This window comes from Ciona intestinalis, chromosome 4 (assembly GCF_000224145.3).
Source record: "Ciona intestinalis chromosome 4, KH, whole genome shotgun sequence".
In the NCBI taxonomy this organism is placed as follows: Eukaryota; Metazoa; Chordata; class Ascidiacea; order Phlebobranchia; family Cionidae; genus Ciona; species Ciona intestinalis.
The window spans coordinates 1,331,603-1,350,398 of NC_020169.2; the positions used below are offsets into that span (position 1 = coordinate 1,331,603).

An 18,796-nucleotide genomic window follows, 5' to 3' on the forward strand; every position below is an offset into this window, starting at 1 on the left:
GTAGGCCGTGTTTAAACCCATTGTCAAAGTCACCACTTTTGCTCTATTTTGGACACGCATAGACGGCAGTTGGACTACTCGGTGTTTATACGACTCTGCCTGAAACCATAGTACTCTCTTACTATGTTGAAACGGAGTCCATATATAAACGTATGTCTTGAGTATCTCTCTTGTTGTCGCTAAGCAAACAGCGCTGATGCGTGACGACAACAGTTAGCGGGTTTTATAAAAAGTATTGAATTAGCAAGGAGATTATAAACAAAAATAACATGCTTGTAGTTTATTAAAACATACATTTTCATACATATTACACACGTAAAATTGTACGTTTTAATAGCTCACCTTGCGTATATCCGGAAATAAAGCATTAGGAATGGTTGTGGTGTCTATTACATACAAATACAACGTATGCGTAAAGATTTAAATCTCTGTTCTAAACCTTTTGGTGCAAAACCATGGAACATTTATTGAAAAGCAAAGGTAAGACATAGAGTAGCCTATAAGAGAAACTGTTTTGCACGTGTATCATACTTTTCAATGGTAATAATAACAGGCAGCAGGCACTAAAATGCACCTGAACGTCTGTGTGTTCACAATAAAAATTTTAATGTAAAGCTTAATGTTGGTTACTATTCTAAAGAAGTTTATTATTTTTAAGGCACACTGGTCCCTTACTATTGTTTTTAATTTTTTTCAGATGAAGAGCTATCAAAGCTTTTAACAGAAAACCGCAACCTTTTGGAAGAGCTACAGAAATGTCAGGCAGATAAAGAATTTGTTTGGTCACTGTGGAAACGATTACAAGTTTCTTCCCCTGATTTAACACAGGTAAATAATATATTTTTGTGTCCAAATTTATAATTCGACACATCTTTAGTCAGTTCTGTTCTTTTGGGTGAGTTTTTGTTGACCACATCACTTCCTCTATTTTATTGACGGCTTCGTATGGCTTTAAAGTTTTTTCATTAGTCACTAGTGGGTTGTCCAAATTATCAGCCATACATGAAAAAAAAAATTAAATAAAAATAAAAAAGTAACATAAATGCTAACTCGTAAGCTGGAACGAGGTGTATGAACTCCCGTGTTATAACGACTGTCATTTCCGGCCACGCGAGGATAAAGTAAGTTACATTCATTCATTCATTTACATTCATATTTCTGAAGAACTTTGTGTGTTAGGGTGGGAATATTCACTGCACACTGTTTTTTCAAGTATAAAGTAATTAAATACATTACAGTGCGTTATACAAATATATATAACTTTGATTCTTGAACATTCTTTAGGCAATTACATTGGTTCTACAACGAGAGAAAGAAAAAGCAGAGGCAAAAGACAGAAAAGTTCTTGACATTCTGCAAACTAAAGATGAGCAAATAAATGGCTTACAAACCACTGTTGCGTCGCTACAAAGCAAGAATGAAGATCTGATGCGAATGTAATTTGAATCATTTTTTTATTCTAGTTTTATATTTTCAATTTTTTGTAATAATTTTGTAAAAAAATGCTTCTGTGTTAAGTCTTTTTTTTTGACATTAATCGTTTGATGTGTCATAAAACTCATATATTTTATTTTTTCATTACCATTGTCAAAATTAGTAGCATTAGACTAAATTTACAACAAGAAGCAGTATACATGGGACAGACATATGAGTGGACAGTGTTTCTGCGCATAATTTCGTAATTAAAAGCGAAAAAATGTAAAATTATCTAATTTTAACATTACAAAATGTCCCGTAATAATTATAAATACATTTTGTTTAAAAAAATGTTTACATGAATTCAACATTCTGCAACACTGCAATTCACGAAACTCGTGTCTTGTGCGGCCTCTTTGATCGTGAACCACGTGTTCGTTTGATCGGAAACCACTTGTTTATGCAATTTTGATTAGCAGCGCCTTCCGACTAAAACCTAACGTGTCCCGTGCGTCTTTTCTTCTTAATGACGTCATTAGCGCTCGTGCTCCTGCTATTACCTAAGTGCCGCACTCGAAAAAGCGTAGATTTTACCATTTTCGACTTTAGAAATTATAAAAACAAAACTGTCACGGTTTGCACATTTTACATGCCTGGCTACAGTTATAGTATCATAGAACAAAATGTGAATTAAATTCGACCGTATTCTTGACTAGACATCTACTCGTCAATACAACGTTTTAATCTGCCAACTTTGTAATTTTGGATTCTATATGAAAGTGTAAAAAATCTAGATTAAGTTTTGATGTCATGTGACTAATAGCGATGTGTCGCCCTTCATCGGCACTCGGCCGGCGTTGATAGACAGGTTTTTAATTAATTTCTCGGCGCGCAGATAACGCTACGATAGAACATTACCAATAGAAACGAAATGGATATACAGCGGTTAAATAAATTTGTTTGTTTCACCGCATTGAACTATGTTAAATGACGTCATCGAATATTCGGATTCGATCGAATATTGGACCGTAGATATTCGGATTCGCCGAATCCGAATAGTTTAGATCTCAGCTGATCCCTAATATGTATACTAATTTTTTTATTTTACTTAATGTTTATAATCCATAGGAAAGTAGATGCAGAAGGCAACAACAACACACATGCAGCAGAGTGTCGGACATTGAAAAACCAGATTGCCTCACTTACTCAGCAGCTCAAATTACAACAGCAAGAAACTAGAGACAAATTAGAAGAGTAAGTACCATGTTTTTTTACAAATTAAATGCTAAATTTTGTGTTTGTATTTTTCTTAATAAATACAGTCACTATAATACACAATACCTTTAAATTTATACATATTTTTTGTTTTTAGACAGGTACCAAAGTAATAGCAATTCAGTGTATATTCATATGTAACATGTTTTGTAAGTCATTCTATCATGGCATATTTTACTTACCTATACTGTTGAAATATTATTTGTTAAATCTTACTTTATTACCAATTCAATTTCTTATTATCAGGCTGCAACATAAACTAGAAGATGCTGATCAACAAAAAGCCTCACTTATGGCTAAGGTTAGTTTTCCCATAATAACACTGCATCATTTTTAATGTTATAAAATTAATGAATGTAAAACTTCAATGTTATAAAATTGGTGATTGTAAAACTTCAATGTTATAAAGTTAGTGATTGTAAAATTTAAATGTTATAAAATTAGTGATTGTAAAACTTCAATGTTATAAAATTGGTGATTGTAAAACTTCAATGTTATAAAATTAGTGATTGTAAAACTTCAATGTTATAAAATTAGTGATTGTAAAATTTAAATGTTATAAAATTAGTGATTATAAAATTTTAATGTCATAAAATTGCCAAAATTGGTAAATGTAATTGTTTAGTAGTTGTAAAACAATGAGAAAAAATTGAATATAAAAAATAAAAATGCTATTTTGCCTTGTTCCACAGAATACGAATCTTAATGAAAAATTAGCATCTGCTCAAGTACAAGGTGATATGGCCCACAGATGCAAAACCCTTGAAGCCAGCATATCTACAAAGGAACAAACCATTAAGAACATGACAGCTGAGGTAAAATTCTGGAGTATTTTATTCCTATTGTTCAAACATACTTATTATGTTGTCACAGCATTTCAGGCATAAATTCAATCCCTTAAATACAAGTGTTATTGTGCCTAAATAGCTACAAATACCCAGTCCTTTAGTATGCTATCCATTGTAACATTCCTGTCACTTAACATTTTTATTTGCTTATATTTTCTTGAATTTACTATCTTGGTAGTTGCCACTCAGCAGCTTAAAAGGCAGTGCATTTTTGTGTGTAATTCTTAACTTGTGTTTTTTTCAGGCTTATTACGCAGTAATAGTAATACTAATATATACATATATTTTAACAACATAATTGTCAATTATGTGATTTCATTTTAAAATATTAAAATTTAGCTCATTTTTCAAATAGAAATAGGTCACACTATATTTTTATCATCATTTTTTTCTGATTTTCTTATTAAACCTAGTAAACAGAAAAATGCCAATTGTAAACCATGTATCTAACTAGACTGCATTGTTAATTTGTTTACTGTAAACATGAACAATACAACAACAAGTTAATTCTAGTATCTGCCTTGTTAAGTTAAGCTAGTTGTTTCACTGCCTATATACAACAGTGTTGAGACTGTCAACAGTTTTCAAATTTTTTTCTAAACGTTTTGTGTTTGTGATACCTCTGCTTTATTATTCAGTTGGTTTTCAAACTTAGTTAAGTACTATCGTGGATTGCTGGCTCACTGTTGTGTTTGTTTTAACATAACGTAGTTAGATTTACAGAGATTTAGGTTCAGTATGCTGAGTTTATATGTATCTGTTAAAGTAAAGAATAGTGGGCAATAAATTAATAATAATTTGGTGTATTGTGTATATAAAAATAATAGTTTCTGTTTCTGATTGGCCAGTTGTGGACAGACATGTAATATTGTACAGGTTGTGTATTAATGCACACTGTCTGTCCTTTTATATTTATTTAATGCGAGATTATTTATGTAAGGTGTAGCATTTAAACGCTTAATTGATAGCCTACTTCCTTTAATATAGATTTTTGTAAATGTTTTTTTGCCGGTATTTTTTTTCATTGTTTCTATCAATTTTGTTCATCAAATCTGTTTAATCTTGTGGTATTTTTGCTGTTTTTTTTTGTTTTTTATTGATGTTTTATTGAAAATCCTAGAAAGAAGAATTGTACAAAGAAGTAGAACTTTATCGATTAAAATACGAAGCTGTGAAAGATGGTTTAACTGCAGAAGAACAAAGTTTGCAGGAAAAGAATTTGTTGGAACTCACGGAAGCTTATGAACAACTGAAACAACATAGCAAGCAACAGAAGGAACTAATTGCTCAAGTTAGTCATTTTAAAATGATTTTTTTTATGTTTTTTTTGGACAAAATACTGCATAAGTGCGTAATTTTTTTAAAGTTTTTTTTTTCTGATTTTGAATAAAGAATTTATTTTTGTTTTTATATTTGTCAAGTTATTTTTTTAATATAGTTGCAAGAACTAAACACCAACACTCAAAAACTAATTTCTGATCAAGAAGCAACACACAGGAATGAAAATAAGTCACTACAGTCAGTGAACAAGAAACTGCAAAAGTAAGTTTTACAAGATTTTTATTTTTGATGCATATGTAAGACAATTCAGTTTGTTGTATAATTTTAAAGTATTTACTGGATTTTTAATGTTTCATCACTTATATTGTATTTGTATGCTAAGAGATTTTCATTGTTACATTGTCAGCAAAGGATTGAAAAAAATTTATTAAAAAATGAAATATACATATGCTTTTAAATATCAGAATCCTTCTCAAGTTATAGTGAATGTAAAACAATGAGAATTAGTGATGTACTGATGTCTATTCATGCCAACCATGTTATATTAAGAATATAAGCAAAGATTCCTTTACACAAACAGAACAATATTAAAAAGTCTGTCACTGAAAATAAAAGTAATATACATACACTTTATCATAACCTTTACGAAGTTACAAAGATTCCTTTTCACAGAGAGAATAAGAATTTGAACAAAGAATCAACGAGTTATAAACAAGAGATAGAAGAACTTCAAGAGAGAGTTTTAAGCCAAGAAGAAGCTTTAAGAAAAGCTGAACGAGAAATTAAGAAGTCCATTGCCATGGCTTCAACTGGTGCTTATGTAAGTTCAATGTTATTGTGTTCTAACAGTTTGAAACTAAGTGGGACACCATTGTGGGAGTGTGTGTCCTCGGGCAAGACACTTAACAATAATTGTTCAAATTCAGTGATCACTAATGGGTAATTTAAATTCTCAATCAGAGGAAAAAGGAAGCTTCATTAAATTACCTATTTGTTAACTCATTAATAGACACAAGATTTAAAAGTTAAAAAAATTGAAGTAATTTAAATTCTTAGAAAAGCCTTTGTTTTATCTGCTTTTTCTTTTATTATTAGCATTTATTTTTTTGCAGTACTATTGTTTACTTTATAAATGCCATTTTTAATTATTTTGTACATTTTGCAACAAGGTTTACTTGAATCACCATATACACAATGTATTGTTGACTCGAAACATATTTTAACAGGATTATGTCGACTTAAACAAGGTTGACAACTTAGAAGATCAAATTCGTGCTCAAAGGAAAGAAATTGAACATTTAAGTAGAAGATTAAATAACCGTTTAAAATCCAATAGGTAAAAAATTATTCTGTTAACTCCAGCAGAAATAAAATATAGTTCTTTGTCAAAAAACTCTTTTTGTCAAAAAATGTCATTTTTTATTAAAGTATCAGTTCTTGGAAAAGCTTTTATTGTTTTCTAATTTAACAAACAAAAGTATCTGGTACACTGTAAATCCAACACCAACTAATTGTTTAACTTTTCATTTACAATGTAAGTTACTGGAACTTAATATGTGTCTGCCTTTAACATAGATGTGTGACTGAGCTTTGTGGTTAAACTTAATAGTAACACTTAATAATATTTTTTGGCTTTTGTTCATGGTAGTTTATATAAACATCATGACTCATGAATAATTTATCACAATATGAATAGGTCACCATCCCCATCATATGAACATGGAGATCAAACATTTTCACCAATTGTTGAAAGAAGAACAAACGCAAAGGTTGCATAATACATATTAATTCATATTTCAAGCCTCTAATTCAAAAAATTTAAAGAAAGTTTTTTTGTTAAATTAATTGAATTTGTTTAAAGCAGGCGTGCCCAACCTTTTTTGACCCAAGATCTACTTTTCAACTAACCAACTGCACGCGGTCTACCAGCTAGCGTCAACGTATGCCGAAATATCTCTTGTATGCGTTTATCCCCTGTATAAGCAACTGCAGCGGTTCAATGAACCATGCTCATGGTTTTAACTTATCAGCAACAAAACTACTTTAATTACTACACAAATTTCAATGATTTCGTTACCAAAACTAACTGAAATGTAACAAACGAAAAACGTCACACATACAATTGTTGCGTCACACCTCACACGTCATCTTTAGCGGAGCTTAGTTGTGTTTTTGCAGGAAAATCCCTCTCATAGTCCCGTGTACTGTTCTAAAGTGCTGCTCCTGATTTGCTTTTTTGCCCTACAGTACCGTTGCGTTGCATATTAAACAAACAGGCTTTGAATACGAATAAACAGGAAAAAATAATCGTCCTCCTATTTAGCGATAAAATGATAGGTCTTGGCTCGTTATCTCTCTGCCATGCTACTGACGTTTGTTGCGATCGCTTGTCAAAAGTCAGAAGGGATTAAAATTTAGGGAAATATAGTCAAAAATACTTAGTTTGAAGCACAGAGAGTTACTAGTGTACAAATCATGCAGACCAGGTTAAGGAAATTATTGTAAAATAATCGCCATTGTTCCGATTGTTACTTCATAGTAGTCGTCATCTTGAATTTTTGCCTGCTGCCTACAGGTACGCCCTCTTAACACGGTCCGTATTTTTTGTACAAAGTATTGATAAAATTAATGATTTGGCAATTATAACGCGACAGCAGATTTTTTGATTTTTTTTATTACACCTGTCGCGGTCGATCTGAGATAGGCCGCGGACTACCGGTAGACCGCGGTCGACGGGTTGGGCACGCCTGGTTTAAAGTAACACTGTGGTCTCAGCAAATATTAAGTGTCTTTTTCAAATTAACTTTTTCTCGGCAAAAATATTCCTATTTTCTATAAAAACAAATTCTTTTGCAATTTAGGAATTATACCAACAAGCTCAAGATTTATTATTTTAATAACTAATAAAATATTTTATGCAGAGTCGAACTCGGTGTAGATCTCTCTCACCATGTGGACAAAACAGACAATTATCATTGTTACATAAGAAGTTGAAAGCTACTGAAACTAAACTTGATCAAACTAACCACATGCTTGAACTAAAGGCAGGACAAAGATTATATTAAAAATGATTACCATAATTTGTTTTTAATGTTAAATTTGTGCTTTGTTACCACCATTTACACTAAAAAGTAGACTGGACAGTTCACGCAGCAGCTTTAAAAAAAGATTACTAAACATCTAATGGAAAACTGAATATTAAAATGTTATAGATCACACATACTATTTCGGCTAAAAAGGGGCCCCTAATAAAACTATAGGTTGAAACGGTTGCGCACGGTTGCAAACAGTTGCAGATATTTTGGTTATTTCGAACAGCAACGCTAGGCGGCCACATGTTTTTTTGACCATAACTCAAAAACCATTCGAGGTATCGGACCAAAAGTTGGTTTGTTACACTCGTATGGTCATTTGACATCTTTTGAACTTGGCCGCGAAGCATTTCTAGTCGAAATAACCAAAATATCTGCAACCGTTTGCAACCGCGTGCAACCTGTAGTTTTATAAGGTATCGCTAAAAGGGTTGTTGGACAAGCTTCCATATTATCTCTCATTTTAGAGAGTTGGTTGCTCACACTATATAATGTCTTAAAAATATTTCACAGAAAGAAGAAGTTCGAGAAATACAACAAGCTCACAACAAACGTTTAAATCGACTTAATTTATTACAAGCTGACTACAAGTAAGTAATAAAGATGGACGTAAGTTGCCTGAATTCGACAAGACTGTGGTTCTAAAGTTTCAGTATTTGTATGCATGGTGTTTCACTTGTTTTCCCTATTTTTGGTTTTAATGTGAACCAAACCATATTTTTTTTTTAAATTCGAATAAAATCTGGAATATAAGAATAGTTAAAGGTCTTTTTTTTAACACATCAAAGTTAACAGGATAAATTGTTATTAAAATAGAAAATAATATTAATGATCTTCTGCTTTTAACTATTTAGTATTTTCAATTATTAAGTTTATGTATTGAGTTAATTCACTTCAGGGCTTTAAAATCTGGTTTGAATGAAACCTCGTCGCCCAAACGTAGAAAACATCGTCCACCACCTACCATGGATCCTCGTAAATTACGACACGAGAATTCCGATTCAGTGTGGAATGATTTAGCTTATTATAAGCAAGAAAATAAAGCTTTGCTGCAGGACAAGTGAGTTTTGTAGTGTGGTTATAATGGGACTAGTGGTATTTTATTCAAGTTCTCAAAGTATGTGCTAGTTTTGGTATGTGTTTTGTATAGATTTAGCAAGTGTTTCAACATATGGGTTTTTCTGCATAACATATTGTGTAAACTATTTTGGAAAATTTTGACACAAACATATATATATATGTTTAAGACGAGGGGGGGAAATGAGACACTTTTTTATTCTAATTGCTTGTCCCATTTGGCAGTAAACAAAAGTCATTCAAAGAATTATAAAACCGTATTCTCACGACTTCCATAGACCGTTGTTAAATGTTTAAAACACGATCAAGATATTTGGATATTATGTGCTAAAGGTGTCCCATTTTCTCCTAGGCTACTATATATGAGGTTTTAAGTTTGTTATAAATAAAGTGTAAAAAACTTATTTTTATATAGGTTGTCTATGGAGGAAGAATTAGATAACCTCCGTGTCCAATACACAATGGATAGAGCTGCTTTCCAAGATGAGAATTTATGTTTAAGACAAGAAAGAGATGATCTTGCATTTAAATTAAGATCTACTTCAAGAAAAAATGGTTTGATTTATGTTGTTTTTAAATTTTGTGTTGTTTGGAGAAATTACAGTGAACCAAAAATTGATTTTTTTGATTTTTACTATAATTTACTCGTAAGCTTTGTGGTGCATCAACATATTTTCCATATAATTTATCCATGTGAAATGATGTTACTATGCTTCCCTGTTTATAAACACTGAACTATAAGTCATTTAAATTGGGTAACGTTTTGTATAAAATTAAACATGTTTAAAAGAATGAAATTAAATAACCTTTGTTTGAAATAAGTGCGTGCTTGTTCATATCTTAAAAATGCCTATACATTTTATGCTTATGAATTAAGTTTGGTTTGTATGTTGTATTTTTTTATAAGAAACTCTTTCTTATTTCATGTGAAATGACCCAATAAAACATGGGCCTTCCCTACTGTACATGTTGTATAATGGAGTGGGGGAGATAGGAACATCTTTTTATTCTAATGTCTTTCCCCACCCTACTATATATTTAACAACAACCCCCTAACAGCCACAGATAGATTGAGCAGCACTCCTAAGAAATCCTCCCACTCTCCATCACGAGAAGATGTAAAGTCCTCCAGGAGGATGGTGAAGAACCTAGAGAAGAGATTGGAGAACTTCACCGAGGATAATCACATCCTTAAAAGGGAACGAGAGAAAATGTTGCAAGATAACAGGTTTGGTTTATTTAATGGTGATTGTTTTTAGATTCTATATATTGAAGTTATACAGCAAGGCTTTGGGATCTGCCATTTTACTCTGAATTGGGCCAGTGCCTAACACCCAGGGTGCTGTTTTATTGTTTATTTGTCTTTTAAAAAGTCTTTTAAAAATTGGTCAAACGAAAAAAAGTCAAATATGTACAGTTTTATCTAGAAATTAAATATTGAGTTAACATGGCAAATAAAAATGTGTTTTACTTACGTGACAAAGTTTTGCATTAATTCCAATAATTTTCCCTTTTTTGCTTATTTTTAATATGAACACAATTGTCTTTATTTTCAAAGGAACCAGTTTTACTTTAAAATACTAAAACCATCATGAGTTGATAGTTCTTTTCGAAATTAACTTTTGTTATCCTGTTTTCAGAGCATTAAAAGAAGAATTAAAATCAGTCAAGTGTAACGTCATCGAAAGTCGCCAGAGCGGAACAAAGCTTCGTCACGAAAACGGAGATTTGCGTCACAAACTTGAAGAGATGGATCATATTCGCATAAAGATGGAGAAAGATGTTGATGACTTGAATCGGGAGATTGGAAGATTAAGGAGCGAGAATGAAGTTGTGGTGAATGAGAATTCATCTCTATGGTAAGTTTGAACTGCTTAATTATAATTTGTTGCATATAAATTGTCCTATTTTATGGTAAGGTAAGAGTTTGTAAATTTCTTAAGGATTTGAATAATGTATTTTCATTTTCTTGATCTTAACCTACTGGTTTGTACAATGTCCCTTGTTGCAAGCTTGTCTATTGTTTTTTATTACATTTTACATTTTAGTGGTTTATTCTATTGGAATTTTCAGTAAATTTTTTTTACAACAAATGTCTTAGTAGTTAGTTAGTATAAGGCAAAACATTTGCTTGTTAAAAATTGTCAAACCAAATCTCTGTAGGTCTGAAAACAGTGAACTGCGAGAAACAGTAAACAACATGAGAATTGAATTTGAGGAAGTACAAAAGGAAATCCAAGAAATTGAACCCGAGATTCCAAACAGCCACCATGTCCCTATGCCATCATCCCATGCAAAACATGAGAAAGTTGATGCTACTACGAGTCCTATGGCTAAACATGTGAGTTTTATGTGGTCTTATACATTAGATTGAATTTGGTAGATCTTTATTCTATAAAGATCTACCAAATATTCTATATATTATTCTATAAAGATATGCCTTTTGTGGGAAATTTGAATTTGTATTGTGCTTGGAAGTTTTTAGCAACAATTTGAATAAAATGGTTTATTTCGGTATTTTTTAACATTATAATTACTTACTAAATTTTAAGTATAGCTATATAGTGTAGCTTTTGTGACCAATTTCTTCAACAGTATTTTACACAACTAAGTAAGCTTAAAATGAATTATATACGATTTAAGCACAAATGGCCTTAAGTGCTATATAAATATATATATATATATATACAATTAATGCACTTAAGTTAGTCACCTAACCAAATAAATTGGCATCCTATTTTGTGGTTGAAAACAGTTGTTTAAGAAGTTGTGTCCACTATGTTATGATATGGCAGAAAAATCTTGATCTTAAATATTTTTTCCAACCTTTTTTTACCCCAGCATCGTGATGTATTGAATCGATCCATCAACGAGATGCGGAGGATGCTGGGTGAAGACTTCCATCACGACTCCTTCACCGAACCAACTTCCGGAGCATCCACAGATGATGAGGAAGAACGAAGATCAATCACAAATAGTCTCGGAAGATCAATCGTTAGAGCTTCACGGAGAAACGATGGTGCGTAGGGCTGTGGAAAAGTTAATCGAACCTATTCGGGGAACTGCTAGCAGATAGTTCACTTTATTATTAGGTCATTGGGCATACACATGAATAAATATCAGCGGTATTACTTGTGGCCTTACTTGTATCGATTAACCTCTGAAAACTGAGCAGTTAACGATTTCACAAGAAGGAATATCCACAGGCCACAGCCATAATGATGATCATCTGGAATATTTTTTAAAGGATGTGTAATTGTTTATAAAATACCGTTTGCTGTTTTATATAAAATAGCTTAAAAGTTTTTTTAAACACAGGTAAAGAAAATGAACATGGAGACAAAAATAGAGCAGCAGGTAGTGTTTTTATGTTAATATATATCTACATTGGTATCACTATGTTCAACTTTATATAATGCTCTGTAGTGTCTGCCTCTGTTGTGTGTCCGAATACACTAAACTAGACTTATTAAATGTAACTTTATCCTCGCTTGGCCGGAAAATGGCTGTCTTTATAACATGGGAGTACTACTTTATACATCTCCAAAATTATTTTAGCATCTGGTAAGAAACATGATGTGAAGCCAATCAAGAAATCAACCACAACATACAGGGCTGGGCAGGGAATGCTGGATAAACTACGACAAAAGTTATCAACCGTACAAACTCAATGTTCATCACTTAGGTCAGAAAAACAAGCTGTGTTGCAGAAGGTTAGGAATACAATATAATACAAGCATACAATATTTAATTTACAACCTAGCTTTTTGATATTTTAAATAGCTTTACACAATATCAAATTTTAGGTGGTGGTATTGTTTTTTTTAGTTTTAGTGGCCAAACTTATGCCGTTACCAGGGCTTTTTCTTTGTATAATGTTGCAGTAGAGTAAAAATAGGCTTGGTTGGGTCGTGAAACTTTCCTTGTTAAAACAAGATGTGCAAACGCCCTTAAACGTGCTGTATAAAAATAGAAGTTTATAAAAATTTGGCTTCCTGTAACAGGTCATGATATAGGTACGTGTCACGAAAACTTTGAAAGCCTGGTCCTAACTCTTGCCCACCTCTGTTCACATGACTTCTTTTATACTGAATATAAAATGTTGTTTAACTTGCATTAATATTATTATTTTAAAGTTTCACGATGAAAAGGAGAGATGCGAGAAAGTTGAAGCTGACCTCGATGTTTGTCAAAGTAAACTAAAATCAGCGAAACAGGTGTGTAACTGTGTATCATGTTTTGGCAAAACAGTCTTGAATCTCAAATTAAATGTACACACATAACTAAGTCCTGTATAAAATATATATATCACTTTAGCAACTAACTGTTATAAAATTACTTATAAGTTGTCATTTTATACGACAGGATGAGTAAATGGTAAATATACAAGTTTTAAAATAACCAAATTTAAAATAAAAGTATTTCTGTATTTTGCAAATCAATGAATAATTTTACATATTTTTTTGGTTAAAAAAAGTTCATACATTTTTATATTTTAAAAAAATAATAGATTTTGTATTTTTTGTCTTATCTTACCTCCACCTGCATCCAGTCGATCCAGAGACTCACAAACGATGTCCGGAAGTTGGAGAGGACACGTGATGAGTTGGAAGAGGCTTTATCCGAGTCAAAGAAGACCGAACCTAAACCTCAAGTCCACACGGACTCCGAGTACAGGGTGTTGGAAAATAAACTCAAGGTATTCCTCATGTAGTTCTATTCTATTTCTATTCTTTGTGGTTGAGGTCCCGCAGCATGGCAAGCTATGGGTCCTAGGATTTAGGCCAGAATTGGCCCATTACCCCAACATCCTGGGTACTGGTTTTATTGTAAATCATATTATAATGTTATATATTGGGTGTTTTATCCTATAAAATATTAATATGTAGTGAATTTAGTTGCTGTAGCCATCTTTTCTTTTAGTTTATGTAATAGTTTAATTTTTTTTTCTGTTCAGAATGCCAACCAAGAAGTAAGTCGACTTAATGAAAACATAAAAGATCAGAAGAAAGTTATTGAGTTTAATACTGACCAATCAAATGCTGAGAAAGATAAGTTTACCAGGTGGATGAAATATTGCATGTTTACATCTGTGATTTTGTGGCATAGTAGGGTGGGGGAAGATTGGGCACCTGTTAATTCTGTTTTGTCGTCCCATTTGGTAGTAAACAAAGAACATTCTAAGAATTATAAAAACCATATCCTCACGACTCCCATGTAACGTTGTTAACTGTTAAAACACGATCAGAATATATGGATATTATGTGCTAAAGGTGTCCCATCTTCCCCCACCCTACTATATACCAATCAGCAGTAGTCATATGTTTACACAGCATTTTTTAAATATTATAACAAACCAAAGTCATGTCCAATTTAAATTATGGGAGTATTTCTTGCTGTGTATTTACAATATAAACTAATGTTTTTAATTAAATAATCAAAAATAACTATCCTGACATTTGCATTTATTTTGAAATATTTACGTAATGTAATTAAATACTTCAAAACAAAGTATTAAGCTGTATTTTAATTTGAGTAAAACACAAAAAAACTGATAAATTTGTTTTTTTTTTCATCCCCAGATTGGAGCGTGACATCACAATGAAGAGACAATTGATCGACGAACTTCGAGGAAAAATTAAAAATTATGAACAGAAAAATAAACGAGAATTTACTGAATTGGTATGTTGTTAATATGACTTAACTTAGCTTATGACCGCTGCTAAATTAACTTTACTATAGTAATAAATTTTTCCTTTAATATTTGCTGTTTTTACGCAATTAATATTTTTATTTCAAATATTCAAAGTGTTTCACTGTATGATTGTCCTTCACTTTATAGCGCTATTTTTCTGCAGTTTCTGTGCTCTTAACATTTCTTTTTTGGTTTGGCCCAAATTTAAGTCTATTTTATATTTTGTGCAATATTAACTTCTTGTATGTCCGGATGTTGCAGCATGATGCAGAAGAGAAGTTGAAGCACACGGAGGAAGATCTTGCTCATAAGAAGACACACATAGAATCACTGAGACGACAGGTGCAAGTAGCCACCAAGGAGAAAGCTAAATATGAAGCGATGTACCACAAGTCACGTGAAGAACTTGATAAAAGGGTAACATTCAGTTTAATAAAATGATTCAGACAGCATATACATTATTATAATGCATGTCATTATATGGTAGTGTTGGGGAAGATGGGACACCTTTAGCACATAATATCCAAATATCCTGATTGTGTTTTTAAAAACAATTAACAGCGGTATATGTTAGTCTCGAGGATACGGTTTTATGATTGTTTAAAATGTTCTTTGTTTCTTTCTTTTCCTCTTTGTTTTATGATTCTTTGAATGTTCTTAGTTATTACATATTAAATAACTAAACTTATAGCTGCGTTTTTTAATATAAACACTTCTTAAACAAGCTCAAAATACAATAAGCATTATTAATCCCAACCACAGTTATTTTAACTAGATTCTGTAAACATTTCTAATATACGATGAGTGATGTTTTGTCGATATTGCTAATTTATATAATTTTTATATCAGTACATAATATCGATGAAGGTAAAACCACCAAAGTTTTGTGGGTTTTTGTCCCGTAATCCTAAACAAAAAAATAATCACCCATAAAGTAACTCGTAAGCTGGCACGAGGTGTATGAAACAGTACACCCGTGTTATAACGACAATCGTTTTCTGGCCACGCGAGGATAAAGTAAGTTACATTCATTTATTCATAATTAAAAATGATTTATTTTCTATGTAGAGTGAGCAACTTAGTGCACTTCAATCAAGTAAACTAGCAGCAGAGAGCATGAGTTCACGAATAGAAGAAGAAGCAGGCCAACAACTACAGAAGCTTGCCGATCGTAGCGAGCAGGCTATCGAGAAACTGAGACTAAAACTCGAAAAATCGGAAGAAAAACTGATGGAATTTTCAACTTTTGTAAAGGTATTGATTAATTTTATCGCTATAATTCCACGATTTGTGTTAGTAGTTATAGTGTTTATTTTAAATTGTGGCCTTTTTCACAATTTCGTTTTAAAAATTCATAATATTTTTGATTAGAATCTATCAGGACATCTAATGGAGCTTCAGGTAAAACAACGTGGGTCGTTATACAGGGAGAAGGCTACTCAGGCAGCTGAGGCACAAACCAGGTAAATTACATTATAAGACTGAATGCTAAGTTTTAAATACAAGTAGAGTTCACTTTACTGAATGCTTAGTTTTGTGTTGACGTTTCTTTACAGACTTATTTGGTGTCTTATATGTACGCACTTAGTTACAAAAGTTCTAATTTGCAGTTGTGTTTCAAATTTGTCATAATGCCATAGGCAATGTGAGGGAATTATTGCTAGAAAAGTTACATAACAGTTTATATTTAGTATTTACCATGTAGTAACTATGATATGTGTTATGTAACTATTCTAGCTACCGGTTACATAAGCAGTTCATATTCAGCATGTAGATTCAATTTATCTAAATGTATTCACCAAACATTTTGTACATCTAAGCCAACATTATTTATCTTACACATTTCTTTTCTAAGCAACATCTTAAAAACAATAACTTCTATACTGATTGTTTTTGCCAAATATTCAAACCAAAGCTTCTCAAACTTTTTCTGCTCGCACCCTTTTTATCTCAACCAAATTTTCTCTGGCCATTTTCGGTTATTAGTACAGTAGGATGGGGGAAGATGGGACACCTTTTAACTCCATTTTCTCGTCCCGTTTAGTAGTAAACAAAGAACATTCAATGAATCATAAAACTATATCCTCATGACTCCCATAGACCGTTGTTAATTATTAAAAACACGATCAGGATATTTGGGTATTATGTGCTCTATCTTCCCCCACCCTACTATATAATACATGCAGTACTCGGTGTCAAAATTGGTATACTCTCAGCGACCCCCAAAGTCCGTTACATCACCCCTAGTTTGTAAAACTCTGATTTAAATCATGTTCTGCGCATCAGAAACGGTTATCCATCTCCGGAAAAATCTTCAATGAGTCACGCACAGTCGGTGGCGTGCAACATCCTCAATATGTCTCGATCTGACTTTGAGGACCTGATGACTCCTGTTGATTCCTCTTCCCGTCATCATGATGATCAGGAGGCGTGGAACGAAGAGAAGATCCTTTCAGCGAAGACTGATCAAATCTGGAGGAGCAAAGTTGAAAAAATTTCCGGCGAAAATGTGAGTTTTTAGTTTTCTCTGTTTTTTTTAATTTTTTTAATTTTCCTTATTTGTTAAAATATGATATTCGAGGCAATTAAGAAAAAAAAATATGTATCATCCAAGTTAACACACAATGAGACATTCAACTAATCTTTCATTTTTGTCTAAAATATTTCTCCCTGTGACGTCACAAACGTTATGACCAAATCGACGGAAGTCCGGAAACCGTTCATTGTAACTCGCTTCCTCGTTTGTGACGTCATAAACTTTCCTTTATACACCGGGGGGCTTCCCCGCCGAGCGAGTAATTTCACGAACGTGTATTATTATTATTTGTAGTTATCATTTAATGCTGTTTTTGGTCAAAAAATGTTCTTTTTTACACAAATATTTTATTGAAAGTACAGCATACACCTCATAATCAAACATACACACTCACGCGTAAATGAGACGCGTACACAAACACACACGCCCACTATCGTCATAATTTCAATATTGACTAAACTTTCCAGCCACCGTTTGCCAAGTCATTGTGTCGATTACTGTGGGACAAAATACAGGACGCGGTTAAATTGACTGAGGATAGATGTCGCTTGCAAGTCGAATATATCGAGCAAAAAGTGAGCAAGCAGTAATTTTCGCATCTTCATATCAAGTAGTGTGTTTCTTAGCAATTTCATTCCATTAGTTGTGTATTCTTACCTATATAGTCGAACATGACACTTTATTTTTATATCGAAAATCACGCAAATAAACCTCTATCGTAAGAATGACGTCATTTTATTGTCTGTACGGCTCATTTCCGAGTAGTAGCGATTCTGAAAACCCGCTAAAAGTGAATCATTTTTATCACAAGTAAAGTACTGTCAGTGACCGATAGAATGATTTACGGGATCAGGAAATTTAATGATAGCGAGTTGCGAAGTGACTTGCACGCGAACAGTTCGTTGTCACGGACAGAACACATTCATGCCGCATGAACCATGTTTACCGGTATGTCACGGTATTGAAGCAAGTTGATACGGAGTTGATTTACACTGCAACGAACCTATGAGCTTAAAGATTACCTGTACTACCCCAGAACAACGACCGGTATCAGTGACTAAGTCACGGAATTCGATAAAATGGACAAGACGAGTCATAGGAACGTGTTTGGGATATCATAGCTGCGTATTGTTATTTTTGTTGAAACGTTTTACCTAAGAATCGCATGTTATTATGTCTTTAAAATCCAATACCGGCGTTGAAACGTATTTAGGTGCAGGCTAATTACCGTACGCTTATATACACGTGCATCTATATAGTACACGTAGTTTAAGTCTCGAAGAATCATTGTTTCTAAAACCTATAAAATGTCTCAATAAACGCGTAACTTTGTTCACGCGGATAGAAACAGAAAAGCTTGTTGAGGATCAAACTAAATCACCGTAAAGTCATTGCCTATACCGTACATATGCACAAAACAGTTAAGACGGGGGAGACGGCAGCGAGTTGACAATGGGTCTTCTCGTTTGTTTAATGTTTTTTTTTTTCGATTCGCCATAAGATGCCGTGAAATTTGTGAAATTGAAATACCAAAATTGCTCATATTACAATGTACAAGTATCATTTATGTGTTCTT

The 18,796-nt window shown here is 32.6% G+C and overlaps 1 protein-coding gene across 1 annotated transcript; it reads left to right on the forward strand.

The window, feature by feature from the left end:
* The first annotated feature begins 295 nt into the window (after positions 1-295).
* On the forward strand, positions 296-17,945 carry LOC100186808 (centlein). Its single transcript, XM_002122300.5, has 30 exons — positions 296-480; positions 698-828; positions 1,285-1,436; positions 2,545-2,670; positions 2,938-2,992; positions 3,384-3,506; positions 4,660-4,830; positions 4,978-5,081; positions 5,493-5,640; positions 6,047-6,156; positions 6,517-6,589; positions 7,742-7,864; positions 8,426-8,502; positions 8,811-8,972; positions 9,405-9,544; positions 10,049-10,217; positions 10,630-10,848; positions 11,153-11,330; positions 11,831-12,008; positions 12,308-12,346; positions 12,548-12,702; positions 13,126-13,206; positions 13,542-13,688; positions 13,947-14,053; positions 14,572-14,671; positions 14,946-15,101; positions 15,753-15,938; positions 16,056-16,147; positions 16,971-17,193; positions 17,688-17,945. The coding sequence occupies exons 1-30, from the start codon at positions 456-458 to the stop codon at positions 17,808-17,810; spliced, it is 3,873 nt and encodes a 1,290-aa protein (XP_002122336.2). The 5' UTR covers positions 296-455; the 3' UTR covers positions 17,811-17,945.
* The last annotated feature ends 851 nt before the right edge of the window (positions 17,946-18,796 follow it).